This window comes from Chaetodon trifascialis, chromosome 13 (genome assembly GCF_039877785.1).
Source record: "Chaetodon trifascialis isolate fChaTrf1 chromosome 13, fChaTrf1.hap1, whole genome shotgun sequence".
In the NCBI taxonomy this organism is placed as follows: Eukaryota; Metazoa; Chordata; class Actinopteri; order Chaetodontiformes; family Chaetodontidae; genus Chaetodon; species Chaetodon trifascialis.
The window spans coordinates 10006128-10022456 of record NC_092068.1 but is presented as its reverse complement, the minus strand read 5'-3'; the positions used below and the strand labels follow the sequence as shown (position 1 = coordinate 10022456).

At 45.2% G+C, this 16329-nt stretch overlaps 3 protein-coding genes and 1 non-coding gene across 17 annotated transcripts in view; all 4 read right to left on the bottom strand.

Moving 5' to 3' along the window:
• The window catches only part of lyst (lysosomal trafficking regulator), a 262116-nt gene that overhangs the window by 111294 nt on the left and 134493 nt on the right, over nucleotides 1–16329 (bottom strand). The gene's annotated exons all lie outside the window — the stretch shown is intronic.
• tomm20a (translocase of outer mitochondrial membrane 20) lies at nucleotides 10361–12481 on the bottom strand. The gene is made up of 5 exons (XM_070977788.1): nucleotides 12291–12481; nucleotides 11913–11959; nucleotides 11732–11813; nucleotides 11275–11417; nucleotides 10361–10966 (listed from the first exon to the last, which is right to left on the bottom strand). The coding sequence occupies exons 1-5, from the start codon at nucleotides 12409–12411 to the stop codon at nucleotides 10922–10924; spliced, it is 438 nt and encodes a 145-aa protein (XP_070833889.1). The 5' UTR covers nucleotides 12412–12481; the 3' UTR covers nucleotides 10361–10921.
• LOC139341767 (small nucleolar RNA SNORA14) lies at nucleotides 11087–11219 on the bottom strand. Its single transcript, XR_011603018.1, has one exon. It is a non-coding gene; the product is annotated as a small nucleolar RNA SNORA14 (small nucleolar RNA).
• Nucleotides 13402–16329, bottom strand: part of arid4b (AT-rich interaction domain 4B) — a 37556-nt gene continuing 34628 nt past the window's right edge. For all 8 annotated transcript variants that reach the window (XM_070977238.1, XM_070977230.1, XM_070977234.1 and 5 more), the window contains 2 exons: nucleotides 16183–16329; nucleotides 13402–15660 (listed from right to left, as the gene is read on the bottom strand). In XM_070977238.1, coding sequence (XP_070833339.1) covers nucleotides 15512–15660; nucleotides 16183–16329 — 296 coding nt within the window. In that variant the 3' untranslated portion in view covers nucleotides 13402–15511. The remainder of the gene's footprint in view (nucleotides 15661–16182) is intronic.

Below are 16329 nucleotides of genomic sequence, written 5' to 3'. Positions count from 1 at the left end.
TTTGTTGTTTTCAGCTATTTCACTCCGGATTTCAGGGGCTTTGTGTCGGAGGTTTATTGTTGAGAAGTACTGGAGCATGAGAATATTATAACAAAGACAGCGACAAATACAGTGATTTCAGCAGTAAGTGTGTATCTAAGAGTGTGTGTGTGTTGCGTCGGGGGCGACAATTAATCCCAAATGTAGCACCAAGGCACTTCGTGGCCAGTTTCCATGGTGACAAATCAGACTGCTCAGCCGGCGGAAGCCAGAAAAATGTGGTCTTGATGAGCACGAACAAAAGCATTGGAGCCAGAAGCCAGAGACAACACTGATATGACAGGAAAACTGCATAATCATGTTGAGTATGAGGAAGGAGGTGGAGGCAGATTGAAGGTTGGGTCCAGATTATTCACGGGAGTATCTGAGAGAGTGAGCAGGTCGGAGGAGGAGATAACCTGACGGGCCAGATGGTTTGTTATGCAGAACTATCTGGGAAGTCGTCCATGGAAACTGTTTGGAAAAGGGCAGGAACTTTCAAAAAATACTTGGCAGGTGATTGGGTGAACCATCTGTCTCTCGCCATCTATCAAAGGCTAACTTGAACCAATCACATTGCAGGACCACACGAACCACATGACATGGCAGGAGAGCGAAAGTCTTGGCAAAGCCAGGAAAGTGAAAACATGTTTTCCATGGAGAAAAGCCTTCAGTGCCATTCTTTGCTCTTCTTTCAGTGAAGAAATAGTCTGATATAACTGATGCTATAGCAGCATCTACGCTAACCACTTTAGGAGCCAGCCTTGTCGTGCCGTCATCACACCCAAACCACACTTGTGGCTGAGAGTAGTTCCTCATCAGATGCTGATTGGTCCAAATATTTGTACTTTGGCCACAAGCACATGCTGGCAAGATGGATTCTCACGTTGCGCGATCTCATGAAACACAAATCCAGCTGCCTCGCCAGGTAAAGGAGTTGATGAATGGTAGGAACATACTGCTGTCCTTTGATTATACTGACCTGACACACAGATGGGGTCTATGAATGTCTATGAAAGAATCCGGGTGGCTGAAAAACACGACCAGCTGCTCTTATCTCAAACCATTAACTCATTAATGGATTACAGGCCACATTTCTGCAGTAGAGCCATGAAACTGAGCTCAAAAGTGAGCTCAGTGTAACCTTCCCTGTCCGTATGCTCAACCACTGCTGACTCAACAGCGGGCCATTTGCTCCATGCCCGAGCCTCGTGGACTACAAGGACACACAATCATTTACGGCTGAGGGCTTTGGAGCTGGACTGTTTCTGATATTTCTGCCTGCTTGTGAGTCATTACAGGCTGCGAGCTCTGTGTAGTCATGTTCTAAGCAGGGTCAGTGTGGCCAGACCTCTGCACACACAGCGCTACACTCATTACTCCAGACCTCTGTTCATGAAAGGAGCGATCAGAGTTTCCCTGCTGCTGTTTAGTACCGAGCACATCACTCATGCTGCTGGCGTGGCTTATTTTGTTTGTGTGTCTTTTCCAGAGCGTATAGATGGTTTGTGATGCACCCAAGTATTAATATTCTCTGGCATGAAGGTGCAGAGAGAGAGGAAAAACATCTTATTTTTCAATCCGGAGCTCTAACCCAAATAAAGGGTACCCCCCCCCCCACCCCCTGCCCATGCTCCCAGTCTTTGTTGCTCGCCGTCTTTGTAGAAGTCCTCGTATCCTCAGCGCTCCCTTCACCCTCTCCTCCTCCCAACGCCCACGCTCCTCTCCTCCACTCTCATAACTCAGCTGTTACTTGGCAACGTGGTCCCAGCTGGACCCAGCATCAGCCACGTTGCCACGGCAACAGAACGCACGCACGCAGACACGGTAAACATGTGTGTTTTTGGAAGCCGGCGCTACATGCACCAAAAAAACCCACATGTGTATTCAGCGCTGCAACATTCATCAAAGGAGGGGCAAATTAATGAGGGAACGGCTCCCAGTGTAATCTCACACACCTGCAGCATCTTCTCATCTGTGCTCATGGTTAGAAGAACGGATTTGGAATTACACAACATGATGTGAGAGTATCCTGTCTGGCTGCATTAATCCGCCGCCTCACACTTTCTGTTTTCAGCTCCGATATTAGCCATATCTTGCGTCACCATACATTTAAAAGCCAGGATCCACTCACAGCCTTGATTGGTTACGGATACGGTTCTGGGAAACAAACCACTTCTCCACGCTCTGGGTAACACTGCATCTGTCGTCATGGCAACCCGATCCATCATCTGCAGGGGGATCAATTGATTCATTATTAACTGAGGCGCAGCCCTCCTTCTCTGCTTCCAGTTCACGTCTACTTACTCTGCCTTCAAGCATCCATTATTGACGTCTGAGCCTGCCCACTCGCTGGGCTGAAGAATAGAGAGCTGTCAAGTCTCCCTCATAGAAATATAATTCAGGTTCTAGATCTCCTCTGAAAAACACTGTGTTTGTTGACCAGCATGAAAGGCACGGTAGAAAATGAAAGATGCTCTCTTCATTCTGTCACACATCCTAACACAACCAAAAGGATAAACACACACAGCTGACCTAAAATCATCCAGCGGCCATTCCTACATGTGGCAGGAATTGTAAGAGAGGAATGAGGGCACGAGGATCTTTGTTGTACCGACAAGACGAATTAGCATTAGCTGAGGCTTAAAAAAAGGGAGGGATGAATGTAAGGCGACACACATAGCCTGTTCAAAGCACTGCTTTCTGGAGCAGGGCATTTATAGCTGCAGGGGAAGATAGGCTTTGACGATACCTCCCCTGTATTCCAGGCTATCCTCCGTCGTGTGGCTGCACACCTAAGTAAAGCCTGGAGGCACAGGGATGGGTGGGGAGCTCTAGTTTGGAGGAAGAAAAGCTGAGAGAAAAAAAGGAAGACAAATGTATATTATTGGAAAATGTGTGCTAAATGGATGATGTCAGCTGCCGCACTTTGACATTTTAATGTCATCTCTCAGGGAATTACATCATTAGCCCTCTTTCCTGGTCTGGCTCAATGCTGGGAAACCTCCTAATGGATGTCAACAAGCCATCCCTCTGGAAGAATGGAGTGGGGCGGGCATGGAGAGGGAGAGGGTGTGGATGGTGGTGGTGGAGGGAAGGGGGGGTTCAGTTCACTTAGCTTTTCATTGAGCTATGTGAGTGAGAGGCCTCACACTGAGCGTCATCAGGACTAAAAGCCTACAGTGCATTTCTTTCTACAAGATTAACTCAATCTGTGTTACCGTCCTTATCAGACAAAGTGCAATCATCTGGGAGCTCCACTCTCCACCCGTCCCTTGCCGCTGACCCTAAATGACCCGGCGTGTAACGGCCTCGCAGTGGACTTGTTTGTTAATTACTTCATGCATTTATAATTACAGGCACACATTGAGTTGGCAGCGTGCGAGTCTCCACAACGATTGTGCTTCTTTCAATTTGAAAAGCTGTCAGTGTCGCCGCTGCAGCCGCCCAGACATCAGATGCTGTATCCAATAATTGATTCATTAATCATCTACAAGTCCATTAACTTCAAATCAAGTCCAGCAATGCAGGCTTTTTTGGTGAAAATAAATGGTCGAGAACTTATCTGTCTGATTGACTCCCCTGCCCTGTGAAATAATTTATGGAGAGAAACACCTCAAATTAGATAAGGATATTAAAAAAGGGGCCTTTTATATGCTAATGAAAGCAGTACTGTGGTTTGAAAACAAACTCAACAAGTTGCTCATATTGTCGGCGGTGATATCAAATCATCACAGTAGCTGCAAATAGACTCCAAACAAACACAGAGCGAGATCAAGGCTTTAGTGTAAAATAGGTCAGATGGAGGATATTGATGGAGCTCAGCTGAATCTCTAAGCAAACGGGGGATATGTCACTGTGAGCTTGCATGGCACTATGCTGACGTAAATCAACAGTGTGTGGAGGAGAGGACTCAAATCTGACAAAACTGGTGCTGAGGGCTGAAATGTAAGAGATGAATCGGGGAGAAAATTGCAAGAACAGTCGAATGAAATGCATGTAAGTCGATCAGACAGAGAGAATAGACTAACAACTGCTTTCTTCAGCGACTGCTCTCATCATATTGATAGCGCATTCAGCTGCATGGTGGATCATCTCAGTCTTGAAGAGGATTTGGTGGCAAGTGAAAAGCTGAAGGAAAGGAAAGAGTGGCGTGGCTCTGCGGCTTAGGTTCACTGCACAATCGCAAGGCTGACCAGTATTTCAAAGGGATTGGGGGGGGAGGAAAATCATATTTCCCGAAGGACACAAAAGGAGCTTCAGTGTTAGCGTGAGAATCAGACGTTGTGTACGACGTGGCTCTATTCTCCCCTGTAACCCTCTTGAGGACTTTCATTTGAGAGTCAAAGCCAGACTCGCCGTTATTATCTCACTGACTATGAGCCTGTAATCTCCCTCCCCAGTTCATTGAGAAAAGCAGATTTGACGTGACAAATCCAGAGCCCCACATGACAAATAAGTCAGGAATTTGCTGTGATAAGTACCACTAGCTTTATGGCGCGGCTCCCTCGTAGACTGGAAATGGGGAGATATCTGTGTCACTCCATTTTCTGTATTCTGCTCTCACTCTTGTTGAGACATGGATTCACATCAAAGCATGACCCAGAAAGAGCCACGACTGGCCAGGCTGGTGATCAGATCGATTCTTTTTCTTTCTCCATGGCATCTCCTAAATTTCATGCTGAATGTTGTGAGACAAGAATACATGAACAATACAAGCTATGCCTTCAATGTATGAGGGGGCCCATCACTATTCATAGAGCCTAGAAAAGCAACCAGTGCTTCCTGTCCCTTGTGCAAAGTTAAGTTGCTGTACTGTCATCTCGAAGCATGCATGCACACACACACACACACACACACACACACACACACACACACACACACACACACACACACACACATACACATCCATATGTAGACTGAAGGTGGTTACATAAACAACAGAAATGTAAACTTGTTGTGCATGCACTGCCTGTCGTAAAAATAGTGTGCATGAATGAATAACATTAAACGAGTGGGGCAGATAAGCTACCCCCTTGTGCGCTCGCCTCAGATTCAAATTTAGCTTTGCGTAGGGAATTGATGAGACACAGAGCTCAAAGCCAAAGTCTTCAAAGACCACGGTTACACAAGATGCAAGGCGTCAAACCCACTTTGTAGTTCTCGGGTGAACGAGTGGGTTGCAGCTGCCGAGCTGCACAGGGTGATACGGCAACAGAGTTCTGCGAGCCCAAGAAAATATAATAAAATACAAAAGTTACACCAAGGTTACATTTCGAGTAAAGGAGAACAGGAGTGATCTTTTTTTTTCTTCTTTTTTAGATGATTGTAGTGTGGGAGTTGGGGCTGCTCTATCATGTTTCAAGGTTAAGGTCCCCTTTGTCGTTGCCATAAAACATAGCAGGTGTGGGAGAAAGAAAGGAGCGGAAACGGCAAGGGAGAGCGAGAAGAGAATGACATGGAGAGATAAGGAGAGAAATAAAGAGCCGATGGTATAAAAGTGCAAATGAACAGTTTCATCACACTCAACGGTGGTATGCTGAGGGAAGGGAGCCATAAAGGAATAGTTCGACATTTGTGGAAACACAGTTATTTGCTTTCTTGCCAAAAGTTAGATGAGGAGATCGATAGCATGTTGCAAATGAACATGAAGCTACGGCCAGCAGCAATTAGCTTAGCATAAAGACTGGAAAGGGGCTCTGTGCAAAGATAGCAACATCCACCTACTAGCAGGACAGGAGATCGTAACTTGGGTTCAGGTGAAGGAACTCAGATCAGAGAGGAAAACAGACACTTGAGTCCAGCACACAACCTCCATAAGAAATAGTGAACTGCCATATCCACACATAGCAATGTCACACAATAATCATCTAAACTCTGTGTTCAGACAGAACATGAATTTTAGAGGCGGTGCTACTACATACAAAGCCAATGGAAAGACGTGATTGGATGCAAATTTGCCCCATGAATTCAAGCATCTGCTCAAGATGAATGTGTTTCACCACAATACACACTAATGACCCCACGCACAAACAGTGCCAGGTGTTTCACTTTCTGTCTGAACACACCTTCAGAGGTTAGCTAGGATGGCTAGCTGTTTCCAGTCTTTATGCTAAGCTAAGCAAGCCTGCTGCAGCTCTAATCCTGAAAGTGAATAAGCACGTGTCCCAAAATGCTGAACTTCTCATTTAAAAAGTGCATTTAAGCCTCGACTACTATATGGAGATTAGTTTGAGATGAATCTGACTATTGTCCTGTCCTGCAACTGGAGGACTGGCTTCCAGTTTCCATGCCTTGCTCCTCCTGAGACACTATTTGAATCCCCACCAGCCCCAGGCCTGTTCTGACATAGCATTTCACATTACCACATTATTATTAATATTGCATTATTAATGGCAGTCTGCAGCAGCAAACTATTTGTCTTGGTAAAACTAGAGGATAGAGCGGAAGTAGAGGATTGCTACATTCTTGCGGAGGCCCCACATTCCCCAGAGCACCGCAACAGGGTTGTTGTAGCTCGTACAGTTCCTCCCTGCACCCACGCCCCCCTCCAGCCCCCAGCTTCCTGTGCAGCAGCATGGCCGCTCAAGCCTTCCCTTCCCTGTTCTTAGCTCGGTCAAGCTCCAGCTCCCTTTACCCCGCAGCTCCAAATACATTATTTACACTTTCCTCCCCTCCCCTCAGCTCAGCTCAAAAGAATCAGGGCACAGGGAAATAACACCACTGTATAACCTCCCCCCTCTCCCCCATGCACTGACACATACACTGCACACACAAGCTCAACCCTCCCTCCACCAGCACCACCCCACCTGCTCGCTCTTTTCTCACTCTGCGGGATGAAAATACAGCACAGGGCTGGGCTGCGACAATGGGAAACTGTGAGGCCCCAGCCCTCCCATTAATCCCCTCTGACATGCCTCCCGAGGGCAGGGATTTGCTACAAGTCAATGCAGGAGACCTACAGTATGCAAAACAAGCCTGTCTGACTCTCTCATGATTTTCAAAGCCACTGCACTGCACTGCCTGTGAGACAGGAAGGCAGATCAGAGAGAAGGGGGGGGGGGGGGAGATAACTGTGCACAGTCTGCTTAGTTAACCCTTTCCTCACCCTCATGTTCAGCGTGTGTGTCACTTCCCTCTTCTAGTTTCACTCTGCACAGATAATGCTGATGACAGATGACAGGATGAGAACCGATGCTGAGCGATTTTTTTTTTTCTCCCATTCAGCTCTGCTGCTGTTATCCTCTTTGTCTCCCTTCATGACTAATTCAGCCCCTAGACAAGCTTGTAACCAGACCAAAACATGAAAACCGCCCGACGTAAACAGGAATTCACAAATCATGTGATGTACTTGTGTGTCTCAGGCAGAGTGGTGCTATTGAATGCCTGCCTTATCGGGCATCAAGTGATGAGGGGATAGATGGAGGCTCGGGTGGGGGGGCAGGGTGGGGGGGCCGGATGACATTAGAGAGAGGCATTCAGGCTGGGTGGGTGCCGGGGGGGGGGGCTGTCCACACCCTGCAGCTCACACTCACAGGGAATGTAAACAACAGAGCTGAATAGACAGGCTGGGGCTGCACATGGAGGAAGGGCAACAGGAGAAGTTAAATTACCACGCGGAGAGAAACGGAAAAACAGATGACACTCAGGCATTGCCGCACAGAGGAAGAGAAATCTGCCAGGATTTGTAGCCTGCTTTAGATTCACGTGATCTGCTCCGCTGCTGCCTCCCCTCCCGCCTCACCCACCCCCTCTTTTTTTCCACCCATCCTCAGACCCTTTGAGATGGAAAAATGGGTCATCTGCGTGGAAGTTAATATTCTGAGCACGTACAGTGCTGCTTTATTTTAAGGACGTGCCTTGGAAAAATTTCTCCTCTTCTCTCCCTCACTGGTGAATGACACAGAGAAGGCGCTGGGTAATTAATATACCGTGTTGCTGCTGTGCACACAAGTGGCAGTGCAGGAGAGAGCAGCAGTCTTTATTATAGCTGTTGGCACAGCCTGGACATGTCTCATATTTCTCCCCAGCCTGGCCTCACCATGACAGCGTACAGTAGGCTGCAGACTCCGGCACCACAGCCATGACATCAGCAACAGGGCACAGACAGCGTGACTCTGAGCGTGATCGGCCAGAAGGAAAACATGTTCCAAAACACAGACACGGGCCTCTGCGGACGCCTCCGCCTAACATACGATCAGCAAGCTACAGGCAGCAAATGCCTCCCTGCTCGGTGGCAACACTCAGAGGATCTCGAACGTAGACTGCTGCTTTGCTACGTGAAGCTGCCATAGCAACCTCTTACAACAGAGTTATTTCTGGCTGCCTTAAAACTCCCAAACACAGCTGCTCCTACAGATACCCAATCTGTGTATGTATGGCACTCAGCATACAGAGCAGCAATCAAGCTTTGACATTCAAACTCACAAAGTGGAATAACACTGCAAAGGTAATTACTGCTGTGAATAATTTGCTGACAGGATTTCTAGTAATGAGTCGTGGAGCTGCGGTGATTACAATATTCCCAATGCAGCGTTTGACATACGATCAGAATCCATGCAAACAAATTACAGCAGCAGTCAGACTGCTTTGGTCCTCGCTGCTTACGGCCCGTCTACGCCTAATCCTGGGATTTTAATGTTGCCTTCAATAACAGTTTATTTCCCTGCACCTGTAATGAAGGAACAGGGTGCATCTGTCATCGTGAGCTCATTAGAAAAAAGCATTACAAAGTGTTCAAAAATCACCCCTCCCGAGCACATGGTCTCCGTGCTGCAGGCACAGCCATTGTTATTGCTGTCAAGTGGAACTGTTATGCTCTAAGCTCTCTCCATTCAGCTCTCCTTCAGTGGAACGCCATCAAGGCCCGCAGACACTGCCTGGAGCAACAGTTCCCCCTACTGCACGAGAAGAGGGACTTTCTTTATTTTTCCCTCTTCCTTCGCCTGCCCTGCTACATCAGATATGAAGAGCTGACTCATAATCCATTCGCGCAGGCTCAAATAGAGCAGGAATGCAATTAAAATAATGACATTTAATTGAAAGGAGTGCAACAAACGCCTCACTGATTGCATTAACGCTCTGCTCAGGATGGAGGCTGCTGAGCAGGCCTCGTTTTAGGTCAAAACGAAAGATTTGCTGTGTCATCCTGAAATCAAACACAGTGTCATGGCCTCATGTCAAGGCCTGTTTCACTCGGTTTACTTTATGATGGCGTGTTTTCCCCGCAGGCTGGTCTGGTATCCTTCAATGACCCCTCAGCTCCTTGCAGCCTGCAGGGGACAGAGTACGTGGCCAGCAGCTGACTGTTTATTTACAGGAGAAGCAGGCCAGTGGTGCTGTGTGTGGACGGGGTCTCAACCTGCTCCTACCCCCAGCGCCAGCAGCAGCCCACAGCTCCGGCTTGACCTCCAACACAGTGTGTTATTTTTCTCGTCTGCCTCCCCAAAGGACAGATTAACAACGAGTCACTTCTTCTGCACACACACACACACACTCAGGGCCAGACGACTCTGCAGGCCTCTCGACAGGCTTCTCCTTTTCCACCAAATGGCAAAATAGCAGGAGCACTGAAGAAAGGACTGCAGCACGAGCGCAGGAGTTCATGGAAAATGAAACACTGTCTGCCATTTAGTCTTCACTCGACATTTCTGGGCCGCCGTTCAATTTTCATTTCTCATTCCTAATGTAGAAAAACTATTTTCCCCCGCTCTCGTTTCCTGGCAACCTCAAGGCCTCGGCTGCTCTGGCCAGGGCCCTTAGAAAAACAGCTGCAGACAGGGATAAAAATAATTACAGCTCTATTTGTCTTCCAAGAGACACACTTTCAACCCACTCCCTTCCCCTACGAGCTGCTCCACTTTCGCTCTCCTGCACACACAATAAAACCATTCACAATATGGAGACATGGTGGCTCACACAAGATCATACTGTGTGTTTTTTCACCGTGCTGGTTGGAGATAGAAACGCTGCATGCTCAAGGTGGCAATCCAGCCTCGTTCTGGCAGTGTCTGTATTTTATTACGCAGTGCCAAGGATTCATTAACACATCGAATGTCAGGACTCAAGGGTATTTTTTTTTCATCATGTGGATCACCATCAATTCAGCCCTATTAGATTGCATTACCTTCCATCGTGCTTCTTAACATAGCTTTTCAGTATCATTTTCTTTAAATCACAAGAAATATTCGCCCTTGACTTATGCACTAGACGCTCATTCAGCAAAATGACGCTCCAGTTAAAAACTACACACATTAAATATTTCCCAAAGTGTAAATGCTTCAAATTTTCCTGTGCATTGCTACTGCCATCTACTGGCAACTGCAAACTCAGAGACCCAAAGCATGTTTCCATGATTTATTTTAGGATTTTACACACAAAAAATACATCCAGATATTTAAGAGACTGGAATATAAAAATAACATTTAACTGATAGTGAAATATTCCACCAACAACTGTTCAGTTTAGTGAAGGCACTCTTACACAGATTACACATGTACATGTCAATTGCACAGCAATATGTAACAAATCATTTACATACCTTTATTTGGTTATTTTGTACATATCAGCAACAAGAAATAATTATTTTTGAGGGAAATAAATAGAATAAACAGATGAGTAGAAAACATGAGACCTGGTGGAAGAAAGATTAGAAAGATGGAATGTATTTTAAACATTTCCCAGAAACCTCGAGGACGTTCTTTAACATTGGAGTGTCATGACTGGGGGGGGGGGGGGTTTGTGGTCATCATGTCCAAAGGTTGAGCTCTCTTATCGGGCTCATGGCTCACTCACTCACTCACACACAACTGTATTTACATGTACTAAACAGTGCACGAACACCAGTGTCTGAAATCTTCATGGAAAAGGAAGATTTCCATCTCACATGCGTGCATTCATTCATTCATTCCACGTCATCTTCTGTTAAAGTCTGTGAGCTGATGATTCGCTGAAAAACAGAGGAAAATATCACTGAGACGCTGCAGAACAGCTAAACTTGTGTAAAACTATTCACTCTCTCAAACTACACAGGAAATTAACAACCAGTTGTGCTTTGAAAAGTTTGCATTTCTGTCTTAGAGGTGAAATAACTGAGAGCCACTGACAAGGCTCTCAGCTTTGGATGATTCTAAGGTTGATCTTGCACCCTTTCTTGTCCCAGAGACCACAAATGGCAACTGGGGGGTTTACTAAGGATGCTCTGCAAGAACAACATCACACTGAAGCATTAAGTGTGGAGGTGCTGGGAACCCTCACCTGGCTGATGGTGGGCAGTTTGGTGAGCAGCATTTGGAAGACTGGAGGTGGCAGCGTCTGCTGGAGCACCTGAAGCAGCTGCTGAGGCTGACCGCATACCGCAATCGCATTGGTGAGGTGGTCCACACCTTTCTCGAATTCACCTGAATTAGGGGTAGAAAAAGGTTCACACATCCATGCAGATATGAGGAAGCGGGTCAGCAAGTTAAGAAGAGAGGTCAGGTTGGCTGCCGATCGAAAATTCGAATAGATTACAAAATATTCCACTAGAAGCACTAAAGCACAAGGCGACATGTGCAGCAGAGGTTGTGTTACTGAATGATTCACATGTCTATTATTTGCTAGTAACAGCACAGTAATCTCTGAGCTTTCCGTGGTGTGTCCTCAACGAGTGTATAATGTACATAAAATCACATATTCTATGTCTAAATGAACAGTAATCAAACACGTGGCTGACCTTGAGACAGGAGCTCCTCTCCCAGCTGGATTTCCTCCAGAAAGAATTTCTGAACAGCTTCCGCGTCCTTCAAATCAGGCAGCTTCAAAGTCAACGGACAGAGTCAGAAAGGCACATTTAGGCCCATTAGGCCCCAGTAAGACAAAAATATTGTCTGAAATGCATGCTTTCACTTAGTTACCTTTGCCAGTCCAGACTTCTCGTAAGAAGCATTCTGCCTTCTTCTTCCTGCGAGACAAAGTGGCTTTAGACGGTGCTGGCATGTTCGCTTTGCTCATCTTCAACTCGAGAAACACGTGGTCTGAAGTTACGCTCTTAGCTGCAGCGTGTTTCTTCCACAAGTTATCTAACGTGGTCCTCGCACGCAGCTGGTGAAAATTAAGTTACAGCAAATACTAATACTCTCTTCGACATGCGGAATTAAATGGAAAAAGTGTAGCGTTACTGCGTTATTTCTAGTAAGACTGTCTTTTGATAAGGCGCACTTGTAGTTTGTCACATGGAAAAGTCGCCATGAGTTGGGCTAACTTCTTGTATTTCCTCCAGCTCAAACACTTACGTTCACGTAGCTTTTCCTTGAAGCGAGGGTCACTCCGTCGCTTTCTGTCGAAATAAATACAATATGCGACAAAAAGGGCTCCACACACTCCGGCAATTGCCGCGCTCTTGCCGCTCATCATATCCGAGACTCCTCATGGGCACCGCACGCTGCACTAGCTGACCAGCAGCTAGCACGCTGCTAAGGAAGACAAGAGCGGAAGTACGTAAATCGTGACGGAAGTCGTAAAGCAGACGGAATAGGCGTCACTTACGTTACATTAATAAAATGAAAATTTTGACGGGTAAATATGACCAAACTCCCACCCACTCATATACTACAATAATTTGACGACTCAATATTAACTTAAAGCTGCAAACTTTACACGTTTGTCCTTGGTAGTCGTTCATTAATGGATATTTAATGTGTTTTCTTGGATCCACAGTGACAGCAGTGGGGGCTGTTGAGTGCTTGGTGATCAGGGGTCAAAGAAGACACGTTACCGCACAGGTCTCAAACTCATTCCACAAAGGGCTGAATGTTTTCTTTCCATCAAAGCAGCAGCAGCAGCAGCAGCACACCAGACTTGACTCATTTCATTAGCTGATCTCAGTCTTCAGACAGCTGATTGGTCAGACTGCGTGCTCTTGATTGGCTGGAGGAAAAACCTGCAGCCACACGGCCCTTTGTGGAATGAGTTTGAGACGCCTGCTCTAGGCTGAATTAGCCACTGAGCAAAGTAAGTAATGATCCAGAATGATTCAATGCGTAAGGAGCTTGTTGTCATTGTTATGGTGGAGGTGGAGATAATTTTGAACTACCTTTTGTTTTAAAGTTTATTTTCTATGCAATGCGATGTAGTCACGTTATAGTACTGTCATGTGTTTTATACGTAAAATCCATCTGCCAAGTAACGATTTCATTTAACGCATTTGTCAAATAGATGTTTGAGTAAAAAGTAAAAAGATTTCATGGAGTAAAAGGAAGTTAATAAACATTCCTTCCGTGTCTGAAAGGGAGGTAAAGTCTAAATAGACGGGAAATATTCAGTTAAACTAGAAATACCTCAAAGTTGTCCTAAAGCACAGAGAAATATTTAATTTTCACCACTGATGGCAGGAGACACACTGAGTACTTCACAAACTATGGCATTTATTTCAAACGAGGCTTCTGCTTTGCTTACATTTTTACAATAAATTACACAATGACCATCATCAGATGAGCCTAATAAATACTATTGAGCATTTTTTTCAATAAGCTCCATACTTTCTCTTAATCTATGATCCAGACCACTTTCCATATACAGGTTCATACAGCTTTAGCTTCAGGCCATGTACAGGTTGGAAAACAGTTCAGCCGCATCCCAAACCACCATTCTTCTCTTACAAGCACAAGCTATAGAAAAACAAAAGAGAATACAAACTAAAGCAAAACATGTCATTTTTTTAAAAAAAAAAAAAGAAAAAAATTATTTAAACTGACGAAAGAGGCAAAACGAAAACAGAAATGAACTCAAATAAATCTGTTCCTACAAGAGAACAAGAATGAGGACAAAGGGGCAGAACAAACATGCTGTAACCCTCAGTATTTACACACAAACTACAGGTAAAACCGTAAAACTGTCTGTACAGAAAAGTACATGTTATTAACAGTGCAAGATATTAAATAGCTTGACTCAAAACACTTCTCAATATACAAATGTATAACAAAAGCATACAATTACATACAAGTGCCAAACAAAATGTAACTTCAGGTTATCATACAGTAGGGGGTCTATACAAAGGAAACACTGGAGATGTCTTCAGAAATGTATACACGTACGTCACTTTATGATATAAATGCACATTTACAATATCTTTACCTTTAATCTGGTCATAGTACAGGAAACAGAACCAAACATTTTTTTGGTAGGGTATGAGAGGAAGCTGGCATGTCGTTATTGATCGTGGGTAAAATTGGAGAGATGCCAACAAAGTATGTAATGACGCAAACATAGTTACATAACTTCTTGCTGTTTAAAACACTGCAAACGTGGCATTCAGCTTAATTCATGTGTTCTGCAGTACGGAGTACATGCTGTAAATACTTATATGTGGCTGCCTTCACGTTAATTTGATCCAGCCGCAGATGCGTAACGATGGGTATGGGGAGATGACAACACAATAAAATGAAGCAGATGGGCTTTTAAAAGGCTGATGAACTGAAGTAATGTGACCACTGGATTCATCACCTCCTTCATTGCACATTTTATACTGCCGAACTTAACAGTTATACCCAAGCTGCATGAGTATTCAGTAGTAGATTACAGGTGATCCAGTTTAAGAGTTCTGCTTTTACAATTATACTTCTTATTACATACACTGATAAAAACCATCATTATCTGTCAGACTCAGCCCTTCACTGCCTGCTCACTCATACAGCATTCTTCAGTCTTTTGTACGGGACACGTTATTCCAGCTGACCCTCTGATTTGAGAGAAGGATCAGGAAACAAGGTGCTGTCCTTTCTCAAAGTGCCCCACAGAAAAGAACAAAAAGGCACTACAGTATCATTCCGTATTCATCCACTGATGTTGTCAGTGGACCTCAGACGGTCTGAAACCCTATCCATCAACACCTATATGGACCAATGCAAACCTGTACAGGACCACCTGCCTGTACGGGACCGCAGCATCGTCAACCACTTGAGGTTTAACCACATGAAGGCCTTTTTAATGAGGGTGGACAGAGAAACGTGGCAAAGTTACATTTCCTACGTCCTTAATGCCAATGTGGCAGTGTTCCTCTGAATTCCCCACGATAACACGGCGAGCACAGGCTGCGCCATGTTGAGCTATGAGGACAGAGCACAGAGGGGTCTTCACTGGAAATCATCCCTTAACATTACAACTTTATCAAATGAAACAATTATTGCTTGCAAAAACAATTGTTACAAATGTTCAATTAAGGAGCACGCAAAAGACAATTTTGCTTTTTGTTGTTGTTTTTTTTTCACAAATTTCACCCCCCCTACACAATCTTCATAAAAGTGCACTTAAGTGCCGTTAGCTTGCCAAGGAAACAGTTGTAAATAGAAAATAGTGCTTGTTTCTTGTTTTTTTTTTTGTCTCTGGTCTGGTTTTTGTGCCCCAGTAGTTACAGTATGATGGTTGACTTGTCCGTGCTGTTGGAAGGGAATGGGGGCGGTGACCCTGGGGTGCTGGTTAAGTGCTTAGTGCGGTGGCCTTTTGCTGGTTCGTCCTGTCACCTGCACTCCACTGATACCCCAGAGTTCTGAGAAGAGGATGAGGATGACACTGGAGGGTCGGCCAGTGTCAGCATGACTGCTGCAGTCAGTGAGCTGGAGGACGGTGAAGAGGAGGAGGAGGATGAAGAGGAAGCGGCCACCGTACCTACAGAACAGAGACAGGATTTGGTTATGGCGAGAGCTGAGGCAGGTAGGTGGAGATGAAATACAGCAGACCCCTGAAGTGGGACTTTCTACGTTAACCTAGTTATAATCTGAGTAGAGATTTACGCACCATGAAATTAAAATGGGTTGCTCCACACAAACCAGTTCTTACATTCAGTAACGATCAGGTGCAACTGTTAGATGGATAACTGTGACAATGCTGCCGTTAGCTTGCTAACATATGACACATTTAGAGTGAAGAGTAAAAGTGGAAATACGGACAACACATCTGACTTGATACTAGATGATGTGTCATGTTTAATAATCAACTTGGATGGTGCTACAGATATTTCCCAGCAACCAATTCACACATGACTAAGGCATTTACTAGCTTGGGTGCAACCAAATTCAGTGACTCAGTAGTTTAGAGTGAGCTAGTAGTTACTAAGAACTTGGGAAGGTCTTTCCTCACAAACTTAATAATGGATTTGAGAGCAGCTGGTCCTGGTGATCAGTTACTCACTTTCCCGTTCCTTCTTCTTCATGCGTTTTCGTCGTCTGTCGATAGAGGCCACCTCAGACTTGAGGGAGAGGTAGTGGTTCCTGATGTCCTGCAGCTTCTCCTGAAGAAATGAAATCCTCTCCAGACTGTTCATCTTTTCCAGGTCAG

What these genes read in the sequence shown, in the direction of transcription:
- tomm20a (XM_070977788.1), bottom strand. Translation starts at nt 12,411, where the DNA reads ATGATGAGCGGCAAGAGCGCGGCAATTGCCGGAGTGTGTGGAGCCCTT. An exon ending in CAAGGAAAAGCTACGTGAAC is followed by an intron (nt 11,960 to 12,290) that starts GTAAGTGTTTGA and finishes TTTGTCTCGCAG; the next exon opens with GAAGAAGAAGGCAGAATGCT. An exon ending in AGAAGTCTGGACTGGCAAAG is followed by an intron (nt 11,814 to 11,912) that starts GTAACTAAGTGA and finishes TTGACTTTGAAG; the next exon opens with CTGCCTGATTTGAAGGACGC.